Here is a 24,247-nt window from a genome sequence, read left to right on the forward strand (position 1 = left end):
ATGGGCGCAGCAGCCGTATAGAGGAAGAAGGAGAAGAAGAAAAAAAAAATAAGGGACAAAAATATCCAGAAAGTTGGGTCTATAATTGGCCGGGCCTCTCAGCGTGTGTGTGTGTCTAGTGGAGGCAGGGACCCAGCAGCAGCAGGAGCCACCTAGCAGTCCCTCCCGCTGAAACCCTACACTTTCCCCTTCGCAGTTCCACCCACTCCATCCACCCACCCAGGAGGCTGCCGGAGTAGTGCACCTCACATTTTTTAAACTACACTGGGCACACTGGATTGACACCCTCGGATTATATTATTATTTAATCCTTGATTTTTTTTTGGCACCTGTGGGTGGTGGTGGTGAGGGGGTCTATTTTGGATTATTATCACCTGAGGAGGATGCTGCCCCGGTGCTAATCTAAAAGGGGGGGACAAGAGACGTGAAGCCTGGGGGAAAGGAAGCAAGAGACGGACCTTAAGTAACGGGTGATTGATAAGACAGGTAAGAACAGAAATCTATACATCTGATCAATCATACAAGCATATTATATGTCACTCATTTCTGAATACTTTTTTAAATTGATATTTTTGTTGTTGAGACTCTTTTGTAAACCACATGTTATTTAGATGCTCTATCAAGAGAAGGAACCTTTTGGATCGTCTTCTATCTTTTTTTCTTCTTCTTGGATATGGAAAAATTTCTTCTGTTTTACACATTTGGGGGGGGGGGGGGGGGGGGGGGGGTGATGAATCGTGGCCTCTGGTATAGCATTTACATTGCAGTCCCAGGCCTGTCATTGAGAAAGGAAGTGGAAACAGGCCTTGGGGGTACAGGCTCTCAATTTGCTCAAGAGGGAAAGTTGACCTCGGGCTTAGGTGCTGACAAAGGCAAATTAGCATGTTCTTACCAATGACCTGAAGTGGATCACCTTCTCATCTTGTTAAGAGATAATTCAAGTGTAACAAAATGCATAATGAGGAAAGACTTTCACTTTCATATCAGATGAGAAGCAGAATATATGGGGGGGGGGGGGGGGGGGGGTACAACTAATGTCTTTTTATAGAGGGTTACTTTAATAATTAATCCAATTTCTCTCAAACTCAAACTGGTCTTTGAGAGATATTTTCATTGAATGTGTTCCAGAGTTAAGTTGCTCACATTTAAAATACACACAAATTGCAGCAATTACCGTAATCCTTTAGCAAATTGGCCAATTCTGTTCATTAACAGTGCCGGTAAAACTCCCAAAAAAGCAGAAATAGCCCTGTGGTTGATCAGATAAGGTAACTGAGTGAGTCTCTAGAGGGAGTTACATTACCAGAGTGAATTAAGCTCTTTCTCTATTCAACTGCCCCCCCCCCCCCCCCCCTTTACTAAATGTTAATAAATTGTAAATCAGTTAATCGGAAAACCTGATAGCTTTCTATCCACTTAAATCCTGAGTATATTCGCTGTGTCCCTTGATACCAATTTGCAATTCACGTGGTTCCTCTCCTCAATGGGCTTATCCTCCTTGTATTACGTGTAGTGCTGTGGTGCACATGTTCCCGACCGGCCCTGACTGTATGTCTTGGATGCAAATTCCCAGCACTTTGGGAAAGAAACGGATCAATGGGGGGCAATATCAGGAAGGACAAAACATGTTCATGGGCGGTGAAAACCTTGTGAATCATGACGGTCCCATGGCCAGGTTCTGCACAACTCCTACGTTCCCTACGTTACGTTAGCCTCGCGTGTGGTGTGGCGTCGCGCCCCAGCAAGGAGACACACTTCCAGGAAGGATGAGTTTACAATATGGGTCGTGGTTGATGACACATCAATCCTGATGTCAGACGCCATGACCGCTGGTGTACAATAAGTAGTAAGAATAGTTTTGTGTTTATATATGTCAATGCCACACCAATACGGACGGCCCATAATTCAATTGAACAAAGAACTACTGTTTGACTAAAACAACACGCTCGGAGGCGCCTGGTCTAAGAGGGCCCTGTGCACATTCTGTATATCAACACTGCGTTAGAACAGATTTACACCTGTCGCTGACTTAGGAATGAGAGCAACACATGCAGCCATTGTAGAGGTCCAACTTTCCACTGCACGCTTGCTTAACCACAGCAAGCACTTGCTGTATTTTAAAGCTGCAACCGGTAGTTTTGAAAATTACCTCTACAATAACTAGTTAGTTACTGTACAAATGTTTGAATATTGTTTGTAATTTTTTTTCTTTTTTTTTTTAAATCTTTTTCCCCCTCCTTCTTTTTCCCGATTTTTCTCCCATCCCACTGTTAGTCGTTATGCCAATTCCCAACCCCCTTCCTGGTTGTTGCGCACCCCCCCTACTGTTGGTCCAAGAGGCCGGAGACTGTCACATGCTTTCCTCCGATGCATGTGCAGCCAGCCGGCAGCCAGCCTGGCAGTGCAGATTCTCACGGGGAGAGTGTAACGTGTGGAAGGTCGCACTACCTCTCTCCAGATCCTACCCTCGCTGAGCAGGCGCCCCGACCGAACTGTAGGGGTCGCTGTCCACAACGCCCAGGACCCACCCACGGCTCCCCTCCCCCTAACTCAGACAAACAAGTTAGTATAGCGATCAGCCCGAGCCAAGGCAATGCTGACTCTCCGGGAGTCGAGACTACAGCCTCTTGCATTGGTGACGAGCACAATCTCCGCTACGCCACCTGACCGCATTGTTTGTAATCTTGACACAAATCCCAAAATATCACCCATTGAAACAAAGTGAACCATCTTCATTGTGCATAGAGGATGCTTCTCTGTATGGTCAAGGTGGTGGTAAGTGCACCACAGCCATACAGATAATTTCTAGTTTCAAACAGTGCTCCAGGAATCCTTTTATTTTATAACACTATATGTATTCAATACTAAAGATAGATCATACTTTATTTTGACTTTCCAGAGGTTAGTGTCTAGCATCCAGTTATTTGCCAGACACCAGTTTTCTTGTGCTTATTCTCCTTATTCACCTCACTGCCATATTGGTCAAGTTTGATGCAGTGTGAGGTACGGATGCGTAAATGCCCGTTCACTTCGATGTTAGAAAACCTATAGCTATAAAAATGCCACTTCAAGAAACGAAATAGTCAAAAACAACAGGCAGAATAACACTATTGGAATTACAAGCTCATGATCACCTGATTAGTCATCCGCTCATTGACATGCGTTCAGGGGTGAATAAGGCGAATTCAGTTGACCTTTACATCCCAATGGAAGGGCTCCAGTGACCACTGAGATGATGCTAGAGGTGCAGGATAGAACTTCAATAATGCCACCAAATTGAGATGTTCGCAATTGTTGATATTATCATTGACATTTCCACAGATTGGAAAACTTGACGGTGATAATAATCTAAAAGAAAGAGAACTAATCCGAGACCCGAGATGGAATTACGACTTGGATTTAGGATTACCCTGGTCTTGGTCATCCTGGTCTCAACAATGTCGGGCAACGGAGTGGAAGCACAAAGGGCAGGTAAGGTCATCAAAGCTGCATGGACAGTAATAGCACTATTGAGTTTGCCGTCTGTGGTAAATTTAAGATCCATTTTTCTTAAAAATATCAACTTTTTCCAGGTTGTAAAAATGTCCACTATGACTTGGCGTTCATCCTGGATACGTCATCCAGTGTGGGGAAGGAGAACTTCGAGAAGATCAGGCAGTGGGTGGCCAACCTGGTGGAGTCTTTCGATGTGGGACCGGATAAGACGCGCGTGGCCGTGGTGCGTTACAGCGACCGGCCGACCGTGGAGTTCAACCTGGGCAGACACACGTCCCTGGAGGAGGTGAAGCGTGCCGCCCGCAACATCCGTTACATGGGGGGAAATACAATGACGGGGGACGCGATCAGCTACACCACCACCACCATCTTCACCGAGCGCAACGGGGCCAGGCCCAAGGCCAAAGGCTTCCAGAAGGTGGCCATTCTCCTCACGGACGGCAGGAGCCAGGATTACGTTCTGGAGCCGTCCAAGGCCGCCGCCAAGGCGGGCATTAGGATCTTCGCCGTGGGCATCGGGGAAGCGCTGAAGGTGGAGCTGGAGGAGATTGCGGCCGAGCCGAAGAACGCCCACGTCTTCCACGTGACCGACTTCAACGCCATCGACAAGATAAGGGGGAGGCTGAGGCGGAGGCTCTGCGAAAGTAAGTCACCGGTTAACAGACGTTTTGCAAACCCACTTGAAGCGCTCTGAAGTGGTCAATGCGCCATACTTAGATTTAACGCTAATCCACTTTGACTCAGATTTCACCCCCTAACCATACGCAGAGCGGAGACCCTAACCACAAAACCCCACCTAGAAAGACCACATGCAATTACTTGCGCAATATGGCATCGCTTCCTCCTTCCTCACCAGCGCTTCTCTATACTCTCACTTCCAGGCTGCCACTGACAGAAATGTAAATTGTGTGGGGTGGGCAAAATGCAGAAATTGGCTTGTAAATGACAGTTTTTCTAACCGGTGCATTTCTGTGGTACAGCTGCCCTAGTGACTGCTGGTCTCGGGTGCGGAGGTGTTCTTCTAACCGCAATTTTTTTTTAGACTCTAGGGGTGGGGGGACGGGACCTTTTAACAGAAATAAATCAAAAATACATTTCCTTTTTGTCAATTATAAATAAGTACCCAGGCATAAATAAGCCAAAAACATTGGGTTTTGAGTTATGGAATGGCTACTCTTAAGTACGGAAGTGGAAGAGTGCACGTGTTTGTACGTCTGTGTATGTGTGTGTCTTTTCGTGGGGAAGATGGATGCTTTGCACTCCAGCGTTTGAATTCCTACCTAAAATTAGCTGAACAGGAAAGCAAAGGGTGCCTGAAATCCTTGCCACAAACAGTAAATACAGAAGTGGAAATGACATAATGATATGGTTTTAGGACATAGATAAGCATTGAAGAACTCTTAACTGTCACTTGAATCTGGCTCCAGTGTGGATCTTAACATGGCAGAAGACCTCCTTCTACAAGTTCACCTCGATTCATGCTGTAATTAGAGCCTTCATTCCTTTTTAAGGGCATATCCCCTTCTGGAGTGATGCTGAGCTGAAGGGGGCTCGTATAATTAATTGTGCCCTTAACCTCTGACCATGGCGTTTGACACCTAAAGATTCCAATCTGCCAACTGAGTAGTCAATAAAAAAAGGCTATTTACCATAAACCATAATGTATGTACTAGGGCTGACCTCGACTATAGTCGAATGGTTGACTAATCGATCGAAAGCAGCCGTAGCCGACTGCCAACCTTTCGCAGAGGACAAGAAGCCTTCAGTTGACTTCTTCAGACATTAAGCACACCCCACAGCCCAAATGGAATGATCCCCCCAAAATAAAAAATAAAATAAAAAATTGCATTCAGGGGGGTAGTCGACTACGAGTCGACTATTGGCAAATTTCGGCCAATCAAAGTCGACTATACAAATCCTTAGTCGGGGACAGGCCTAGTATGTACAGAGAGCTACATATCTGTGCACCGAGAGCTAAGAAAAGACGCGGTCTTAAGAAGTAGTTCATGGTCTTTCAGTGTTTTCATTCACTAATCTCCTAGATCACCATGAGCATGTCTCTAAGTATATCAGTGGTCGGCACAACTGGCTCACTGAGCAATGCAAAGTTATTTCTGCTCGCAAAATTACAGCTCTAATGTTTCAAGCGGGTCCTAAAGAGCAGTTCAATGTCCACGTCAATGTTTTCACCTTTTAATCTGCAAACATTTAAGCGCAGTCCTCCATTTATTCTATATTTATTCAATTTGAATCTCACTGATGCACCGAGGGCTGAAATAGATTGTGCTGACTTTACAGCAGAGAACTAGATCGCCCAGCATCATCATCATCATCATCGTCATCGTCACACATTTGGCCTCACACGAACCCTAATTCCACCCATGACACGGCAGCACTCCGGAGACAACATTGTTGTTCGTCTCTAATTCAACAATAAATCAAAGGATTGGTGGAGACTCAGCAGATGATGTTAGGAACAAACTATTGATCCAACTCCGTAAGCAAAGACTATAAAACAGTCATGGTTTTTGGGTGTTTGATAGTTGGGGCTTCTACAGGTACTATGAATGAATGAATGAATGAATTCTTTATATCGAATGTTTACAAATAAACAAGCAAAAAGGATAGGTTTGAAGCCAAATGGCTTATAGAACAACCTACCCCTAATTCAAAAACAAATTAAAAAAAAGTTAAAGTTTGCAAAATAAAACAATCAACAAAAACTGTTCCCGAAAAGAACATTAAGCCACTATGGTCCTACATGAAATATCATTAAATCCCAAAGGCATGGCCTTACATTGCTTCCATTTTTCATTTGCAGGTCTGTATCCCTAAATTATAGCTTTAAGGCCACAAGTACAGGGAGTAGTTCAGGTCCATAGTAACACTGTCTTTAAACAGTATGACGCACTCGCATCCTTTCACAGGATTGCAATCTGGAAGACCAGCTACTGTACGTAGGTTTATAAACATTATGAACCCTGGTAGACCAGCTAGGTTTATAAACATTATGAACCCTGGTAGACCAGCTAGGTTTATAAACATTATGAACCCTGGTAGACCAGCTGGGTTTATAAACATTATGAACCCTGGAAGACCAGCTAGGTTTATAAACATTATGAACCCTGGTAGACCAGCTGGGTTTATAAACATTATGAACCCTGGTAGACCAGCTGGGTTTATAAACATTATGAACCCTGGTAGACCAGCTGGGTTTATAAACATTATGAACCCTGGTAGACCAGCTAGGTTTATAAACATTATGAACCCTGGTAGACCAGCTAGGTTTATAAACATTATGAACCCTGGTAGACCAGCTAGGTTTATACACATTATGAACCCTGGAAGACCAGCTAGGTTTATAAACATTATGAACCCTGGTAGACCAGCTAGGTTTATAAACATTATGAACCCTGGAAGACCAGCTAGGTTTATAAACATTATGAACCCTGGTAGACCAGCTAGGTTTATAAACATTATGAACCCTGGAAGACCAGCTAGGTTTATAAACATTATGAACCCTGGTAGACTAAATTAAAGGTCCCATGCATTATAAATGGCATTTTCCAGTGTTTAGCATTGTATCCTAGCAATTGGGGATTATATCAATGTGGTCTGTGTCGTTAATTATCATATTGACTCACTCAACTAAACTGTTCTGATTTATTTTTTATTTTATTAAGGATCCCCATTAGCTGGTGCCATGGCTCCCAGCTAGTCTTCCTGGGGTCCACACAACACAATACATAAAACAGTTAATGCATAGATCAATACAAAAGATAAAAACAAGGATTAAGTATATAGCAAATAAGATACTTTCACAGATGCTATAGATAGAAATAAAAAACAAAACCCTGACGGTATTGCTGACGTGAATAAGGAACAAGGAATAGCAATGCATGTCCCCTTTAACTTATAAACAGCATGAATCCTGGTAGCCTAACTGAACTTATAAATAATATGAATCCTGGTAGACCTGAAATTATAAACAATATGAATCCTGGTAGACAAACTGAACTTATAAACAATATGAATCCTGGTAGACAAACTGAACTTATAAACAATATGAATCCTGGTAGACAAACTGAACTTATAAACAATATGAATCCTGGTAGACAAACTGAACTTATAAACAATATGAATCCTGGTAGACAAACTGAACTTATAAACAATATGAATCCTGGCAGATGAACTGAACTTATAAACAATATGAATCCTGGTAGACAAACTGAACTTATAAACAATATGAATCCTGGTAGACAAACTGAACTTATAAACAATATGAATCCTGGTAGACAAACTGAACTTATAAACAATATGAATCCTGGTAGACGAACTGAACTTATAAACAATATGAATCCTGGTAGACAAACTGAACTTATAAACAATATGAATCCTGGTAGACAAACTGAACTTATAAACAATATGAATCCTGGTAGACAAACTGAACTTATAAACAATATGAATACTGGTACACTAACTGAACTTATAAATAATATTAATACCGGAAGACTAACTGAACTTATAAACAATACGAATCCTGGTAGACTAACTGAACGTATAAACAATATGAATACTGGTATAGGTAAACACTAGAAGAAGAAGTCTTTATTTGTCATGCAGATTTTAACACACAGACATGCACTGAGTCGCTGAATGAAATGTTCTCTGCACTTCCCATCCCGTCGTCCTTCCCCCCAAGGGCAGCCGGGAGCAGACAAGGGGACCAATCCAAGTGCTCCTGTCCGTCTTCGTCAGGGACGCGACAGCGTTAGCGATCTGTTGTGCATGTTTTTCCATTGGGTTTATCTTATTGGGAGGGGAAACCCTTGCGAGCATGGGGGTAGAACATGCAAACTCCACACAGAAAGGCCCAGGAGTGGCAACACAGCAACCTGGTCGCCAAGTGGGAATCGTACCCATGACCTTCTAGCTGTGAGGAGACAGTGTTAACCACTACACCACCGTAACAATAACAATAGACTCTATGTCTTTCATAGGGATTTGAAGGCCTTTGCATAAAATTCACATTTAAATAAAGCAGCCAAGAACAATTTTTTTTTTTTTATATTTGTTTTCTGAATTTTATTGCTTTATTTCGGATACAAGTCCGGCAGAGAGGAAGGATGGGAGAGAGATATGGGGGAAGACATTCGGCAAAGGTCGCCGGGTCCAAGAGTTGGACCCCGGGACGTTATTTATTTAGAACATTTTGTTATTTATTGTGTAGCAGGGTGGATTATCCCTGCTTTATGGGAGTGGATGTACACGGCCACCTGGTAGTGAGAACGCAGCATAACTGGGTCCGGCTGAGTCCCCGACTGTAGGCCAGGAATGTTGAAGTGGAGGTCAAGCAGCGGGAGTGGATGGGGCCTAGGATTCACTAACCTAGGGATGGTGCGCTTGTCCTCCTTGCCCTCCAGGGCGATCAGCAGTAGCTCCCCACACACCCACACTTCCCCCAATACTTCCTGGGCCCTCCCACACCCGATGGCAGTAAGGATGGATGATATATTCGCTCCCCAAAGCAGTACCCTTCCGGATTGATGAGTAGAGACCTTTCCCAATGAACTATAGGCAGGGGGGTGGGGAAAGGGTTAAATTGTAATGAACATTAACAGACACGCACACAGTGGTCCCATTGAGCTCTCTTTTACTGAAAGTCTGACGCACGTTACAAGTATTTACACAGGAATGAAAGTTATTTCCGCACCAGGCACCTACTGTAGTGCTCTCGTTCTACAGTACAGACTAAAGTTCTTCCCACACTGGGCTAGACACAGTAATAACCCCTTCCTTTTAAGGGTTTATATACTGATTCGCTTCTCCGTAGGTGGGGAGAGAGGGGAGGAAGAGGGAGAGGGATAAAGGAGCTGTTCAATGGGATTTTTATAAAAGAACACACATTATTACCACATTCAACCAAAATGACAGTGGGCCCACGTTGCAAATAAAAGTCCTATCTATAGCCGGCTTTCCCCAAAATAATAAAGGTCGGGGCGCCCCTAAACACTGTTACCAGCGTCAGTTCAAAGCACTGCTTCTCTTCGCCCTTAAAGAGCCTGCGCCGCACAGAGAGAATGTCTACCAATAAAGTTCCAGCACTCTGAGCGCTCGCTGTAACCGGCTTGAGTGTACTTAACCAAGTGGCGGGCCTGCTCCCACCACCAAACGTCCATGTGGTGAGATGGCCGTCGAGAGGTCCCGTGATAGCAGGCAGCGGGGCTGGGTAGACGTTGGGCAGGTGACTGCTGGGGTAACGGCTCGGAGGGGCTGGAGGAGCGTGCAGTGCAGTGACGTCCGCTGCTGGGCTGAAGGGGTGGGGCGACACACGGGCTAAACTGTGGTGCTAGCCTAACTGAAGCTAAGCTGTGGGACGACCCCCTGTCATGACGCATATACTTCAGCTAAAACGCAATGTGGGAAATATCTACCACACTCTTCGGCAGTAGCTCGCCTGCTTCTTCGTTCACAATGTCTCTTCCGCATTAACTAAAAGCTAAGCTATCGCATACTTATTACTAACCCGCTTCGTAACTGGGTTTATATCTCGCATGCTTGATGTCCGGAGCTCCAACTCTGTGCGACCTCTTCCTTCTCTGGAAAACGATGAAGAGGAAGTTCCTCCGTCGGCGCCGCGCCCTGAGCCCATCCTTCTTCACCTGTGTCTCCCTGCCCAACGTCGCCACCAGCTCCCCCTGGCGGTACCTGTATCATGTCCCACTATTAAGTGTCAATGTTAGGATAGGGAGGATCAAGAGCGGTCAGCCAGTTATACAACGTCCTCGCGAACACAGGGAATGCAAGGAATTAACATTAGACACATTCAATTATTGTTAGACATATTCAGGTGTCTACAGTTGTAACACACCACACAAAATAAATCGCATGATCATGTATTATGTTTGTAAATGTTTAAATATCCACATTATCTGGCCATCCTCAGTAAATATTATGAAACTCCTCTGACCTTGTCTGGTCTTTCCAAAGACCCAAGAGATGGGACAGTAATATATATATTTGTGGAAAAGGCTCCCTCTAGTCTATTACACTCTTATACTAAACATGTAAAGGTACCGAAATATGGTACCGATTAATCTAGCGTGAATCGGTAGTCTGTAGTACTGATGTAATTCAGTCGGTACCCTTAAAAGTACAGAGTTCTATTTGATTGATCTAAGCCCGGGGTCTCAAACTCCTGGCCCGCGGGCCAATTGCGGCCCGCTGGATGATATTTTGGGGCCCCCTACTTGACATCAAAGTTTAGTGTTAGTGCATTCCGCACGAAACTTTTTGCAGAGTTGTTGCGCGAGTTGGACGTCTTATTTATTTGATCACTTATAGGCTACCATAGCTCAGGCTCATGACAGCAACGTTAGTGACTTGGTTGAAACGTGGTTCCGGAGTGATACCAAGTGGAAGTAAAATATATCCTGCGACCCAGTGCGTATGGCAGGCATCCTCAAAATTCTCCGCTATCTCCTCTGCAAGCAGTGCTCTGCATGTCCGACTGCACTACTCCACTGTCTGTGTGTGTCTGTCTACTCTGCTTTGGTCCAATCACATTTAGCGTCCCATCAGCTTTTTCCCCCCACCCACAGTCTGTGAATCAGAGGCAGAGTAGGGCGGGTCTTCACGGAATGCGTGTTGTCTCTTTCAACGGGTCCGAGTCAGAGCGAGAGTTGACAGCGCATCTACAGGTAGTCTAATCTGCAGGGTAGCTAGTAGCCTAGTTTCACCAGCAGGCAGCTAGTAGAAAAATATGGCATGTTCAAGAAAAGTCAACAGTGAAAATCGCTGCAATTTAAAGGTGAATGGACTGAAAAATATGCGTTCATCCTCCCTCCAAACAGCACCAAACCAATGTGTCTAATATGCCAAGAAACGGTGGCTCTTGTGAAGAGTGGCAATTTGAAACGCCACTACGAAACAAAACTGTTATTTTGATGCAACCTTTCCTCAAAATTCAGCGCTAATAACCACAACAATAAATGGAATAAAATCATCATATCAAGCTGCAAGCAGAATTATTGTTAAATCTATGTCACAACGAGAAAAAGCAACCAAGTCCTTACTCAGTGGCATGGGTGTTGGCCAAACACAAGAACCCATTCTCTGGTGCATAAATAATAAAATAATGTATGACTGAAGTGATGGAGACCATGTTCGAAGGCAAACAAAAGCAAATCCCCCTCAGATAGCACAGCAACCAGAATAACTGAAATACTGGCTGGTGATTTCATTTGATTAAACAGCTTTGTGATAGAATACAAAAAATGCACAGTGCATTTCCATAGCTGTGGATGCGTCCACTGACACCACTGAGAATGCTCAGTTGCTGGTGTTTGTGAGGTTTTATGATGAGGCAAAGGGGTAGTTTGTTGGAGATGTACTGTATTGCGCCTGACAAACCTCAGAGGACACACAAGGGGGGGAAGACATAAGAGGAAGCGCTGCCAAGTCTCTGACAGCAAGGAGTAGGTAAGAGAAGTGTGACGGTTCTGAAGAACCGTTCATGTTCTGAAGAACTGTTCATGTTCTGAAATGTTATTGCTAACGATTGAGAAGATTGGATCAGTTGTACTTTTTTTTGGAATACTTGAAACCCTTTTTTTTGTGGAATATTTGATGCGGCCCAGCCTCACCCAGACTAGACTCTACCTCCAGCTGCCCCCAGGTAAATTGAGTTTGAGACCCCTGTATGATCTTCCTTGAAGTCTTACAAGTTAACTTCCACTCAATCAAAAGAGGACTCCAACTTCACCAAAACATAAAGTGAAACACATCACAGATGGGATATACAGATTGCGAGAGCAAACAAAATGGCGAAAATGGACGTTTGCAAAGGTTATATGAGGTCTTAATCTAGTAAGTAGACTATAGAACTACAACAGGTTATATGAGGTAGGAAATGTATTAACTACAACAGAAAACTCCTGTTGGATGCCTTTAATATTAGATTTGATTCAAATTAGGGATGTCCGATATTGGCATTAAAATGTGATATCGGAAAATATCAGTATTGGTTTTCAAAAAAATATATATATATTTTTTTATTTTTATATATAACCTTTATTTATCCAGGCAAGCAAGTAAGAACAAATTCTGATTTTATTTATTGTCAAAAGTATGCATAATGTTATATTAATTCCACAACAAGACATATGTATTGTTAATTACCTGAAATTATTAAGTTTTTGGCGGGGGGAAACCCTGCATATATCGGTATCGGTTGATATCGGTTGATATCGGTATCGGAAATTAAGAGTTGGACAATATCGGTATATCGGTATCGGTAAAAAAGCCAATATCGAGCATCCCTAATTAAAATGTATCGTCATCATACAGCACAAGTACAGTGCAACGGAAATAAGTTTGGCATCCAACCAGAGTGCAAATGTGACAGGAAAGTGCAACAGCAATATACAATGTACAGGAGAATAAACTGGGTACCAAATATACAAATATGTACTACTGAGTGCAGTGCTAATCAGATGTATGTACATAGTTGTAGTATAATATGTACAGTGGGGTACAGGTATAAAGACACTATGGTAGTAGTCATACTGGCCAGCAGCGTAACTAGTAAGATTAGGATATCATGTACAGATAGATATAGATATGTAAAAGGACTATGTGCAGGTAAATACAGACAGGTGTTGATAGATATATATGCAGTGAGAATAAATATGTGGGTGACATTGGCTCTGGAGGTTCCCAGTTAGATTCCAGCTCCTCCTGGGAAGCGTGTCAAAGTGTCCTTGAGCAAGACACTTAACCCCTAATTGCTCCCGATAAACAGGTTGGCACCTTGCATGGTTGCCTCCGGCGTCTGTGTGTGAGTGAATGGGTAAAATGTGAGGAACAAATTCTAAAGCGCTTTGGATAAAACCGCTATATAAATGCAGCAATTTTATATATATTATGGTATTGAGTAGTATTATGGCAATATGGTATTATTGACAGTCAACTATGGGTATAATGTAAGTTGCTTGGGTTTTCACAGTACGCCTGCACTAGGCCATGCATATCACACAAAAACAACCTAGCTGAGGTTAAGAGCCTCTTTAAACTTGACAATTTAATATAGCTGTGATTTAAGAAAATTACAGGCTTTGATCGTACATACTTGTCAGGTACTTGATCTACTGGGGAACGTTGCATGTCTAGCTATTTTACGATATTTCAACAGACACAATCTGTCAGACACAAAGAAAAAAAGTTGGACCTGCACAGACTACATTGTCAATAGATCCCGTCTACAATGAAGGCTGCATCCTGGTTTGCCAGGTTCTTATGTATCCCACAGTGCAGAGTTGATAAACACTGGATGTGCTTTGCAGCACTGTGGAGTGTGGGCCTGGAGGACCAATGGTGTGAACCTAGGAGTCTGCCATACCAGCCTGATCTCACTTAAAATATGTAAATAAAAGGAAAAAGGTACATATTGTGCATTATATTATAGCCATAAGTATTTACAGAAATGTACAATGTGTACATATTCCAAATAAGTATTGACGTATTCACGTATTTACAAATAAGTAATATATTACATATTCAAAGATTTTTTACTTAACATTTTCAGCTGAGGTCCCTTGGATGTTTTCCGCTTATGCAAATCGAACTGGGAAGGGTGAGGCGTGACCACTTCCGGCGTAATATAGGGGACGCATGGGAGTGGTGTGGTCACGTGCAAGTGGGTGCATCTGTTTTGTTTCCCAGAGCACACTAGTTTCAAGTTTCAAGTTTCTTTAATAGTTGTCATACAGAAGTACAGAATACTTTCATACAAAATGCTTCTTACTGTTACGCTCCAGAGACTGTGCTAGACAAGATAGTATCAAATAACATAGTATACATGTAATTTAGAAGAAGAAAATGAGGTCACAGTGTTCGGTATAGACATATGTACAATGTTCTGAGTTACCATATAATATACAATACTATGCAGTGTACTAATGTACAGTACTATATAGTGCAAAGCAGAAATGGGATGAGGTACAATTTAGGTACAATTTACAGTAAGGTGTACGAGTTGTAGTGCAATCCTTCATCAATAAATATAAAGTGTGGGGAGTGGGTGCTACAGTGTGTTTGTTTAAAGTGGGTGTGTGCTATAAAGTGTGTGGAGTGGGTGCTACAGTGTGTCTGTTTAAAGTGAGTGTGTGCGTGTGGATGTGTGTGCTATGTGCGTTTGGTGGTTGTTGTTGTGTAGTGTTCATTGTTCGTTTAGCAGTCTGATGGCCTGGGGATAGAAGCTTCTTCTGAGTCTTTCTGTGCTCGCCTTGAGACTCCGGTATCGCTTGCCTGACCGCAGCAGTTCAAAGAGGCAGTTGTTCGGGTGACTGGAGTCTTTAATGATTCTCTTAGCCTTGCCCTTGCAACGCTTGTTGTAAATGTTCTGGAGGGTGGGGAGCCCCCCTCCAATTGTGCGTTCGGCTGAACGTGTCACTCTTTGTAGTCTGCTTCGGTCTTGTGCAGTGCTATTCCCAAACCAGGAGGTGATGTTGCCAGTCAAGATGCTCTCTATTGTACATGAGTAGAAGTTCTTAAGGATCTTCTGACTGACTTGGAACTTCCTTAGGCGCCTGAGGAAGTAGAGGCGTTGTCGTGCCTTCTTCACAACACTGTCAATGTGTGTGGTCCATGTCAAGTCCTCGGATATGTAGGCTCCGAGGTACTTAAAGCTGTTGACTCTCTCAACCGGTGCCCCGTCGATGCTGAGGGGGCTGTAGTCCTTGACCCCCGACCTCCTGAAGTCCACAATCATCTCCTTTGTTTTGCTGACGTTCAGGGAGAGGCTGTTTTCCTGGCACCATCCCGCCAGGACCTTGACCTCTTCCAGGTGCTGGAGATAGTGATGTATCTCAGTAGGCAGAGCGAGACGCTCAGCCAGTATTCATATAACTAGGGTTATAGGATAACCCTACGTTATACAACAGTGTCATATGAGGTAGTATCACCCCTGTTGTTGCATAAAACATGGATTTACAGCTTGGGTCTGTTGACGCTGGACATTTTGTCTCCCATTTCTGTCAGAAATAAAACTCATTTCTATCATCTACCCTGTAAAATACAGAGTGTGAAAGTAACAGCAAAGTGAGGAGGCTTGGCAGAGGTCTGCTGTCTAATTAGCATTCTTCTTGTTCATTCTCTATAGTCTGACTTTATAGTGTTCTTCACAGTATAATCATATGGCTTGTATTATGTCCAATAAGAAATTATAATTAAAAGTAACAACTTTAATTACCTATCAATGTCCACAGTGGAATGTGATCATTTAACTAGACAGCACTTAAAGTACTAGCTAAGCTGAGCACAAAATCAGTTGACATTTTTCAAATTGGTCAACATATGAGACTACAGCGTTAACATCCTCTTTTCTATGGGTTTTACATGGGTTTCATACATTAACGACTATATTTAGGAAAAGCCCCACCAATTTGTTTCTGTTAGAGGTTGAAACACATCATTTGCAAGACATGTGGGTAAACACAAGACATGTGGCTAAACAAGACAACATCTAAAACTTCGGTTGCACATATTTATAATGCCTTAATTGGTAGGCAAAGTTAATGCAAAAATATAGTATAATACAGAAATGGTTCTATCAAATGCTTGGTACCGTTGAATTATCCAAAGCGCTTTACAATTTGTTACTCACATTTGACCGATTCACTCACACATTCACACACCGATGGCGGAGGCAACCATGCAAGGTGCCAACCTGCTCATCGGGAGCAATTAGGGGTTAAGTGTCTTGCTCAAGGACACATCGACACTCTGCCCGGGAGGAGCGGGAATCGAACCGGGAACCTCCGGATTGCCAGACGACTGCTCTACCTCCCTTATATGTTAATTCAACCTTGTCTACCAATTAAGGCATGATACATTTTGTTTTGTTTGTTTCTACCTCTAACAGAAACAATTCTGTGGGGCTTTTCCTTATCATACTAAAAGTAGTTGTTAATGATTAATGGGTAAGGTAGTATTGCCAATTGAATTCTAAGCAACTGTTTACAAGTACTGGCAACTCTCCAATAGAAACATTAGTCTTATCAAAGGTTTCTGTCATCACCACTCCATCATTCTTTAGTAGAAGAAGCGGTATATTCAAATAGAAAAGCCAATGTATCCAGATGGTTTTAGCTAGCTCACTGTCACCACCGTCATTGCTTAGATGCCCCGAGCATTTGAAATATGTGTGTGGAGAAATCTAAACCTGCTACAAACAGAGCCTGTGTACAAGTATGTGTCTCCAACTCCACTGGAACTATTTACACTAGTACATCCTCCATCTGATGTCTGTCTGTCGGGGGGGGGGGGGTCAGTCTGTGGCACAGTGCCTCAGATTGCATACCAGCCTGGAGTTGTATTTCATTGGGACACCCGCTTCTTACAGCCACCTGACGCAGAGCTTCAGTCAATCAAACTGCTCGTAAAAGTCTTCAAGAGACTCTGTTTTCTTATGGTAAAGCTCTGAACTAAATCTCTCTCTAAATGTCATCTAGTGAAGTCTGTAAACCACGAGTCAACTATATTAACAAGGAATAACTCCCTTCCTTCTTCTCATTCACCTGCAATGTACATCATGTGATGGTTATACTTAATTTTGTCTTTTTTGTGGACACCAGGAAGAATAGCTTGTTTCTATGGCAATGACTAATGGGGATCCTAAATAAACATAAAAGTTAAAACATAAAAGTACTATCGACCCAAATTCTGAGGGAAGCAACAGTTGTGAATGGAGGATCAAGGAAAGAGGGCGGGTTTGAGATGGGTCAATAGAATGGAGTGAGTATTCTGACTCAAGAATACTAAGAAGTCTTTCTAATCCAATCGTGTGATTTTTTCCCCTCAGATGTGTTGTGTCCAAACATGAAGATTCAGCCTGATCGGTTCAAGCCCAACAGCACCAGTTATGGCCTTGAAGAGGTTCCAGGTACGTGTAAATGATTTGTATTTAATCATGACTTGAGGAATAAAATCCAATACTTCTCTGACCTTAGAGGAAAGGATTTTCTTTTCTCCTCTTTTTCTCCTCCTGATTTTTCAGTTTTTCCTCCCATCCCAATTTTTTGTCGTTATGCCAATTCCCCCCTCCCCTACCTGGTCGTTGCGCGCATGTGCCCCCTACTGGTCGTTCTAGGGAGCCCTGAGGTCTATCACATGCTTCCTCCGATACATATGGAGACAGCCAGCTGCTCTCTTTTCACCTGCCAGCGCGGACTCTCATTGGTGAGGAGTAACGTGTAGGAGGCTCACACTGCCCCCGCCCTCTCCTGTCTTTTGCTGTGCAGGCGCCCTGTCCGACCTGTAGGAGTCGCTGTCCACAATGTCCAGATTACCACCCCATCGGCTTCCCTCCCGCTAACTCTGCCAATTGAGTTAGTATGACGGCCACAACGTCCAGATTACCACCCCATCGGCTTCCCTCCCGCTAACTCTGCCAATTGAGTTAGTATGACGGCTGGCCCAAGCCGGAGGCAACGCTGACAGCCGGAGTCGATACCGGTGTCTCGTGCGTCGGTGACGAGCGCAATGTCCGCTGCGCCACCCAGCCGCCCCAGTGGAAAGGATTTATGTGTATCCGAGTTCAGGCGTTAATTAATTTCAGTTAAAGATCCCCTCCACGTGTGTTTTTAACACTTAAAAAATATTGAATAACAATTTGTTTGGTGTTTCAATAAACGACTGAAAATGCTACACCTTTGCCCTCATTTAGAAAGTAAAAATCGATGAAAGCCCTCCTCCCCTCATGTCTTCCCCCAAGCCGGTTAACTTTATATTTTTCCACCTTAACGGTTCGCCAAAAATTTGTTTCACCCAAACACAACATTTCTTAGATACACCACAGAGATTAGCTGAATAATATTGTTGATTGTACTTGTTTTGGTGCAGAGATCACTAGATGTATCAACTCATAATACAAGACTCACGTTAGCTTTTCACATTACCAGTTTGCATTTCCTGTGTGGCCAGCTGGGCAATAGTGACCATGATAGGTTCGCAGGATTAGTTGAATCACACAGGTGGCGAGTACAGCGAATCTAAGAAGAGAAACCGTAGAAAAAACACGTTTTTGAGTGGAGGGGACCTTTAAAACTAGTATTACACAGTGGCACCGGCAGCAGTAAAGCTACTTTTGTGATGTGCATAGGCTATGTGCAAAGAAACGCAGGCTATCAGAGACATTGCGTCACTATCGGAGGTGCCCAACGGACTCAGCTGTGGCTTACGAGATAACCGTGTGACTGTGGCTACCGAGGCATAGTAGCAGTCATTTCTTACGTTTGTCATTTCTAGTTGCCGTGTGTTAAACGGTTTCTCGGAAATCCACAGTAGCGCTTAAGCAGATAGGTAGGATCATGTTGTTTTAAGAGCGTCAACTGGGGATCTAAGTTCCTGTCTATGCCTCCCACACACATTCATCACACTAAGAGAGAAAACAGACACACAGGCATGACTGCTGTTTTAAGAGTTAGGGGAGGAGAACTATCTAGAAAGAAATGTTTTACAATATTGTTTCTGCAAGCGGCATCTATGCACACATTTATCTGGCAACAGATAACAAATCTTCAGTGTCGGGAATGCTTAGTGTACATTTCAGACTATTGCGTTTCAAAGTCCATTCCACAGCTTCCACAGCTTGGTCAGCTGAGTATTTATAATGTTTTTTGTAGGCTAAATTGCTACTGTTGTTGATACAGGAAATGCCTGTGCCAGAGATAGTGACATTTCTCACACGTGTAGCTACAAAATTAAACAATGGTTGGTCCAATTTAAGGACTACCTTATCAAAGGTGATTTCAAAATGAGGCATTTTGGCAACGTGGTTGTTTATGCTTTGAAGGCGACGACAGCATCAGTTCCCCACGGACGAGACAAGATATCACTTTCTCTAGACGGGACCAGTGCTAATTATGTGGTTATGCCTTCCTCTAAAATGCAATGAAATAAGCAAAGAAATCTCGATAAATCTCCACAGCCTGTCAATGTTATTTTCAGCTGCTTTAGTACTTTGAGTCCATCCTGGCTTACGTTGACAAGGAACATTACAGCCACGTAAGCCAGGCTACTTTTGCTCTGTACAACCATTTTATTTGAAAAAAAAATCTATTGGGAGTGTAACATTTACAATGAATCATTCCAAGTCAAAGTCGATAATGTTGATGTTCCTTAACATCTTGCTGATTGTGAAAATACATCCTTATCCTGTTAATACCAGCGTGATGATCAAGGAAGATGATGTATAGTAGACCGGGTGATTGTAATAGTTACAGTAATTTGTAGTGTTTGTTTAAACCTGCTTTGAGTATCACCACATTATAATACTGATTTGTCACAGTAAATTGTCACAGAAAAGACGACTTACTAAGATGGTAATGTTAGTGCTAAATACTGTATATTAGTTAGTCTCTAATTACTCTTGGGAGGGGCCTCTGTTTGCCCCCCCCCCCCCAACACCAAGGGCCCAGTTGAACCCCACGTGCCCTATACTGTATAGTTACGGCCCTGGATGCCTATAGCTATAACTACTGCACATAGTTTATTTTAACTGCCGGGAAGAAAACAAAGCACTATTACTAAGACGACTTACAAATGTTTTAGCTCTCGCTGCTCTATGTGTAAATCTGGTATTTCAAGCAATTTAAAACAAACAAAGAATAATCTTTAAAATAAGTCTGACATATAGGCCAATCCAAATACAAATACCCAAGCAAAACATTTATTTTTTTAACAAATATCTAATTCAATTGACCAAGCGTTTACTACAGCCAATGTTTGCCGACAGCTTCTGCTACTGTATCTCCTTTGTCATTCACATCTTCTCAGTTCCTGGTTTATAAGAATATAATGTTTAAATGTGTTCATGTGCTCCAATTTGGTTCTTTCATTAGTTTTGCTGTAATCTTGTAAACCTATAACTCCGGGCGAGCCCAAAGGAAGAAAGTAGGCCTATGATGTTAAAAGAAAACCCTTCGGGTTAAGTCGAAGACACAAGGAACAGGTTAGGATCTGCAATTTGTGGCAGAGTACTTGGATATTTTCTGTCTGTCTATACAAGAGACGCGCTGCTAGACAAACAGTAGTTACCATCATTATCCATAGTGCCTCCTGTTGGTATACCACTCGTGCAATTACATGGTAATGTTGGGACACACGGTTATCTATTTATATTTTTATTTATTTTTTTCTCCCCACTTTTTCCTTATTTTTCTCCCAACCCCTAATTTATGCCAATTCCCTTCCTGGTCGTTGCGCACTTACCCCCTACCGTCGGTCTGGGAGGGTGAAGACTACCACACGCTTCCTTCCTCCGCTTCTTTTCACCTGACAGCGACGACTCTCACCAGGGGAGTGTAACGCATGGGAGGATCACACTACCTCCCCCAGTTCCCTTCCTTGCTGAGCAGGCGCCCCGACCGACCTGTAGGAGTCGCTGTTTACAACGATACATACCCCACCGGCTTCCCACCCGCTAACACTGCCAATTGTGTTAGTATGGACGACCGACCAAGCCGGAGGTACCGCTGACAGCTGGATTCGATACCAGTGTCTCTGCGGTGGTAGGCAGGCGCTTAGTCCGCTGCGCTACCCGGCCGCCCACGGTTATCTATTTGTAAAGAAACGTCAAAAGAAAAAAATCATTTGCAATTGATGACCGTTTTGACAAGCCCCGGAAAGCCACGGGTCGAGTCAGACTAGCGGGTCGGTCTAGTCTCGATAGTGAGACGATGGGAGGAGAACCCTTGGTGTTGTTGTTGTGGCTCCATCCCCACAGCGGGGAGGCTGTAGCCGGAGCGGAGAGGAGCGTCTAGGGCACAGACGTTGCCATCTGTCCCGATCAAAAGAATGCACTGTGTGTGTACACTCGCCGTTCCCAGTCGGTGGGGCTCATCTGGCGTTTCCCGCAAAATCGCCCCATCGGTCTTTTTTGGCCGTCCAAAATAACTTTTCTTCAGGGGTTGATTATACACCATCGGTTGCCAGTCCAAATTACAGGTCTGCGCTGCCGGAGCGTCCCCGGCCGGCCACGGGGAACAGTGGGGAGATCGTGTGTTTGCAATGGCAAAAGGCACGGTGACAGAAGGAGCAAAGGCCCACGTAAAAAGAAACGAGCAGCTGGAGGGGTTGCTGTCTGTCACCGACCCAGCTTACTGTGGAAAAGCATTGGATAGGGAAATGTTTTATTTCTCCAATAACATGACCACCAGCCCACAGCTCGGTAGGAACATCTGGGCCTGTGTTTATCAAGGTTCTGATAGGAGTACTGATCTGGGACCTCACCATTACTTATGAGCCAATTTGATTCTCAGATCAGCATTCCTAGGGGCAGTTCACAAGAAAGAACTACATATTTTCCCTCTTAAGCGGGGTGCTATTAACGTGTCTTTTCAATGATTCTATTTGCTAAAGTCTCAGGATCGTATAGTGGATCGCTACTGTATCTCTGCTAATTGTACTCACACGTTCTGTTCAATTCTCTTATAAATGATTTGGAGTCGGAGCCAGGCGCTTAAGGTACAAAGACAGTCTGGCCGTCGTTTATTGGAAGATCCAAACAGCTTAAAGTTCTTGTCAACTTTTCTATGTATAATCAGCGTCTGCAGCACGTCTCTGGGTCTTCAGGTCCGTTCTGGTGTGTCAGCGCTTCTCCTGATGCGAAGCGATTTCGTCTGTCATCGGGTCTCAGTCCCTCTGTGTCACGGCTTGGCTCTGCAGGGATCCTTCTCCGTCTCCTCTGAGTGTCACCGGGTGTGTGTGTCGCTCCAGGTCTGTCTGTCTCTCCAGGTCCCCTTTTGGTGTGAGTCCTGTCTGTAGTGAGTCGCCATTCGCCCTTTTTATCAGCGGGGAGAGAGAGAGAGAGAGGGAGGGGGGGAGACAGAGAGCGAGAGGGAGGGGGGAGACCCTGCCTGCCTGTTCACGTCCATACGCTTTTCTTATTTTGGTCCACATTCCAGCAGAAACCTGTCTGTTGGTGTCCTATGTCCACATGTTACACAATTTCTTCTGCTGACACAACCGTTTTCATAGTCTATGGGGAGACAGACTGGCTCTTGATCCCTAGATAATACAACATGAGCTATTTCCATCTACAAACTCTTTATCATTCTGTAATTGCATTTTAGAATACTAAGATAATTCTTTATTGTCTAGCCAGTGACTCACTGTCTTGTCTTCAGTTGGGTCCACTTTTTACTTTATTTTTGATTGAACTATTTATCTTACTGTTTGTTTTTCCTATTCTAAAGTACGCTGTAATCTAGGTTTTAGCTCTATTTTGATCACTTATTATTTTGTTCAGTATTAACATTAATTTACAAACAATGTCTTTGTATTTGGCTCACTTATGGTCAACTTTTCATGCCTGCCAAACCTATTTATCTAAGGTGATTTGGTATGACAGCTCACTTTTATCATATGGTCCTTTCTTTACATATGTGTTGCAATGTTTTCTAAAGCCATCTAACTAATCTCTCTGACAAAGCCAATAGTTTTCTTTATATCCTTAAGGTCTAAAAACCATCTAGTCTACCTATTAGAGTGGCATTCTACTGTGTAAGGGGCGATTTCCAAATAGCCTGTGTCACCTTTCTGACCTCTGGGTTAGTCAGCAGCTGCCGTGTTGTAACCTGAAATTCCTTCCTTGTCTCATGAAATAGCTTCACATGGTGTTCAAATCACCCTGTCTTTCAAATCAACTTCTCTGTTTTATCATTTGGTACATTTATAGTTGCTTATGTTCATGTTTTCATTTAGAAATATACGACACTATCTATCCATCCAGATGGTTTTGGTGTGACTTGCAGAGGTTTGAAGATATTTGCCGTAGATATGTTTTGTCCAATACGATAGGGAGGTATAGTCTGACATCACTTTAGTTTCCCAGCGTGGTCCACCCGTATAGGGATTTATCATTGGAAACATTTATTATCGGCTATTGTAATAATTCTGCCTCATGAACATTGGCAAGCTTTCCATTTTTGGAAAATGTTTTCCACAAAATGAGTTCCCTTCTATCACTAACATTATTGTTTAAGCATTTTTGGTTGAAAAAGTTAGTTATAAGGTTTTTAATTTGTCGTTAAAAAAAAACTACACTTACCAGTAGAACGCCTGTCGTTCAGGGCTGTCACCTAATACAGCCAAAGGAGTCTACGCTGTGGTGACGTCAGTCAACAGTGCCAAAGTGAGTGTAGTTCCTCAGTGAATGAAAACATAAACATTGTTATTTTGCTACTTTTACGATTAATTGTGAAAATAACACAGACGGGTACACCATGCCAATGTTCATGCTTTATTTGTTTTAAACTAGACGATTTAGAAATGTGTCCATGTGTCCACTGTCCGCTTCCATTCATTGTGCTAAGCTAGGCTAGCTTGCAGCCGGATAGCTTCATACTGAATGCACAGGGAGGAAATTGGTATCCATCTTCTTTTCTGACTCTGGAGAAGATAGTAAGCGCCACATAGTGCATCAGGGCCTCTATCTATCAAACATCTTAAAGCAACATTTAGGGAAATTAGCTTACCGTCTTCTCCAGAGAGAGACAAGAAGATAGATACAAGTTTCCTCTCTGTGCGTTCAGTAGAAAGCTATCTGGCTGCACGCTAGCCTAGCTTAGCACAATGAATGGAAGTGGACAGTGCCGGTTAGCCTAGGCACCTCTCCCGAAGGCTAACCGGCACTGTCCGCTTCCATTCATTGTGCTAAGCTAGGCTAATATCTCCCGAAGGCTAACCGGCA

At 43.3% G+C, this 24,247-nt stretch overlaps 1 protein-coding gene across 5 annotated transcripts in view; it reads left to right on the forward strand.

The window, feature by feature from the left end:
* Nucleotides 1–218: 218 nt before the first annotated feature.
* col22a1 (collagen, type XXII, alpha 1) overlaps nucleotides 219–24,247 on the forward strand; it is a 142,989-nt gene continuing 118,960 nt past the window's right edge. For 4 of the 5 annotated variants that reach the window (XM_084313585.1, XM_084313586.1, XM_084313587.1 and 1 more), the window contains exons 1-4: nucleotides 219–486; nucleotides 3,322–3,471; nucleotides 3,573–4,139; nucleotides 17,357–17,437. In XM_084313585.1, the coding sequence (XP_084169711.1) occupies nucleotides 3,381–3,471; nucleotides 3,573–4,139; nucleotides 17,357–17,437 (739 nt within the window). In that variant the 5' untranslated portion in view covers nucleotides 219–486; nucleotides 3,322–3,380. The remainder of the gene's footprint in view (nucleotides 487–3,321; nucleotides 3,472–3,572; nucleotides 4,140–17,356; nucleotides 17,438–24,247) is intronic. The other variant, XM_084313589.1, reaches the window with a different exon arrangement.

Source organism: Notolepis coatsorum, assembly GCF_963971535.1.
Source record: "Notolepis coatsorum genome assembly, chromosome: 4".
In the NCBI taxonomy this organism is placed as follows: Eukaryota; Metazoa; Chordata; class Actinopteri; order Aulopiformes; family Paralepididae; genus Notolepis; species Notolepis coatsorum.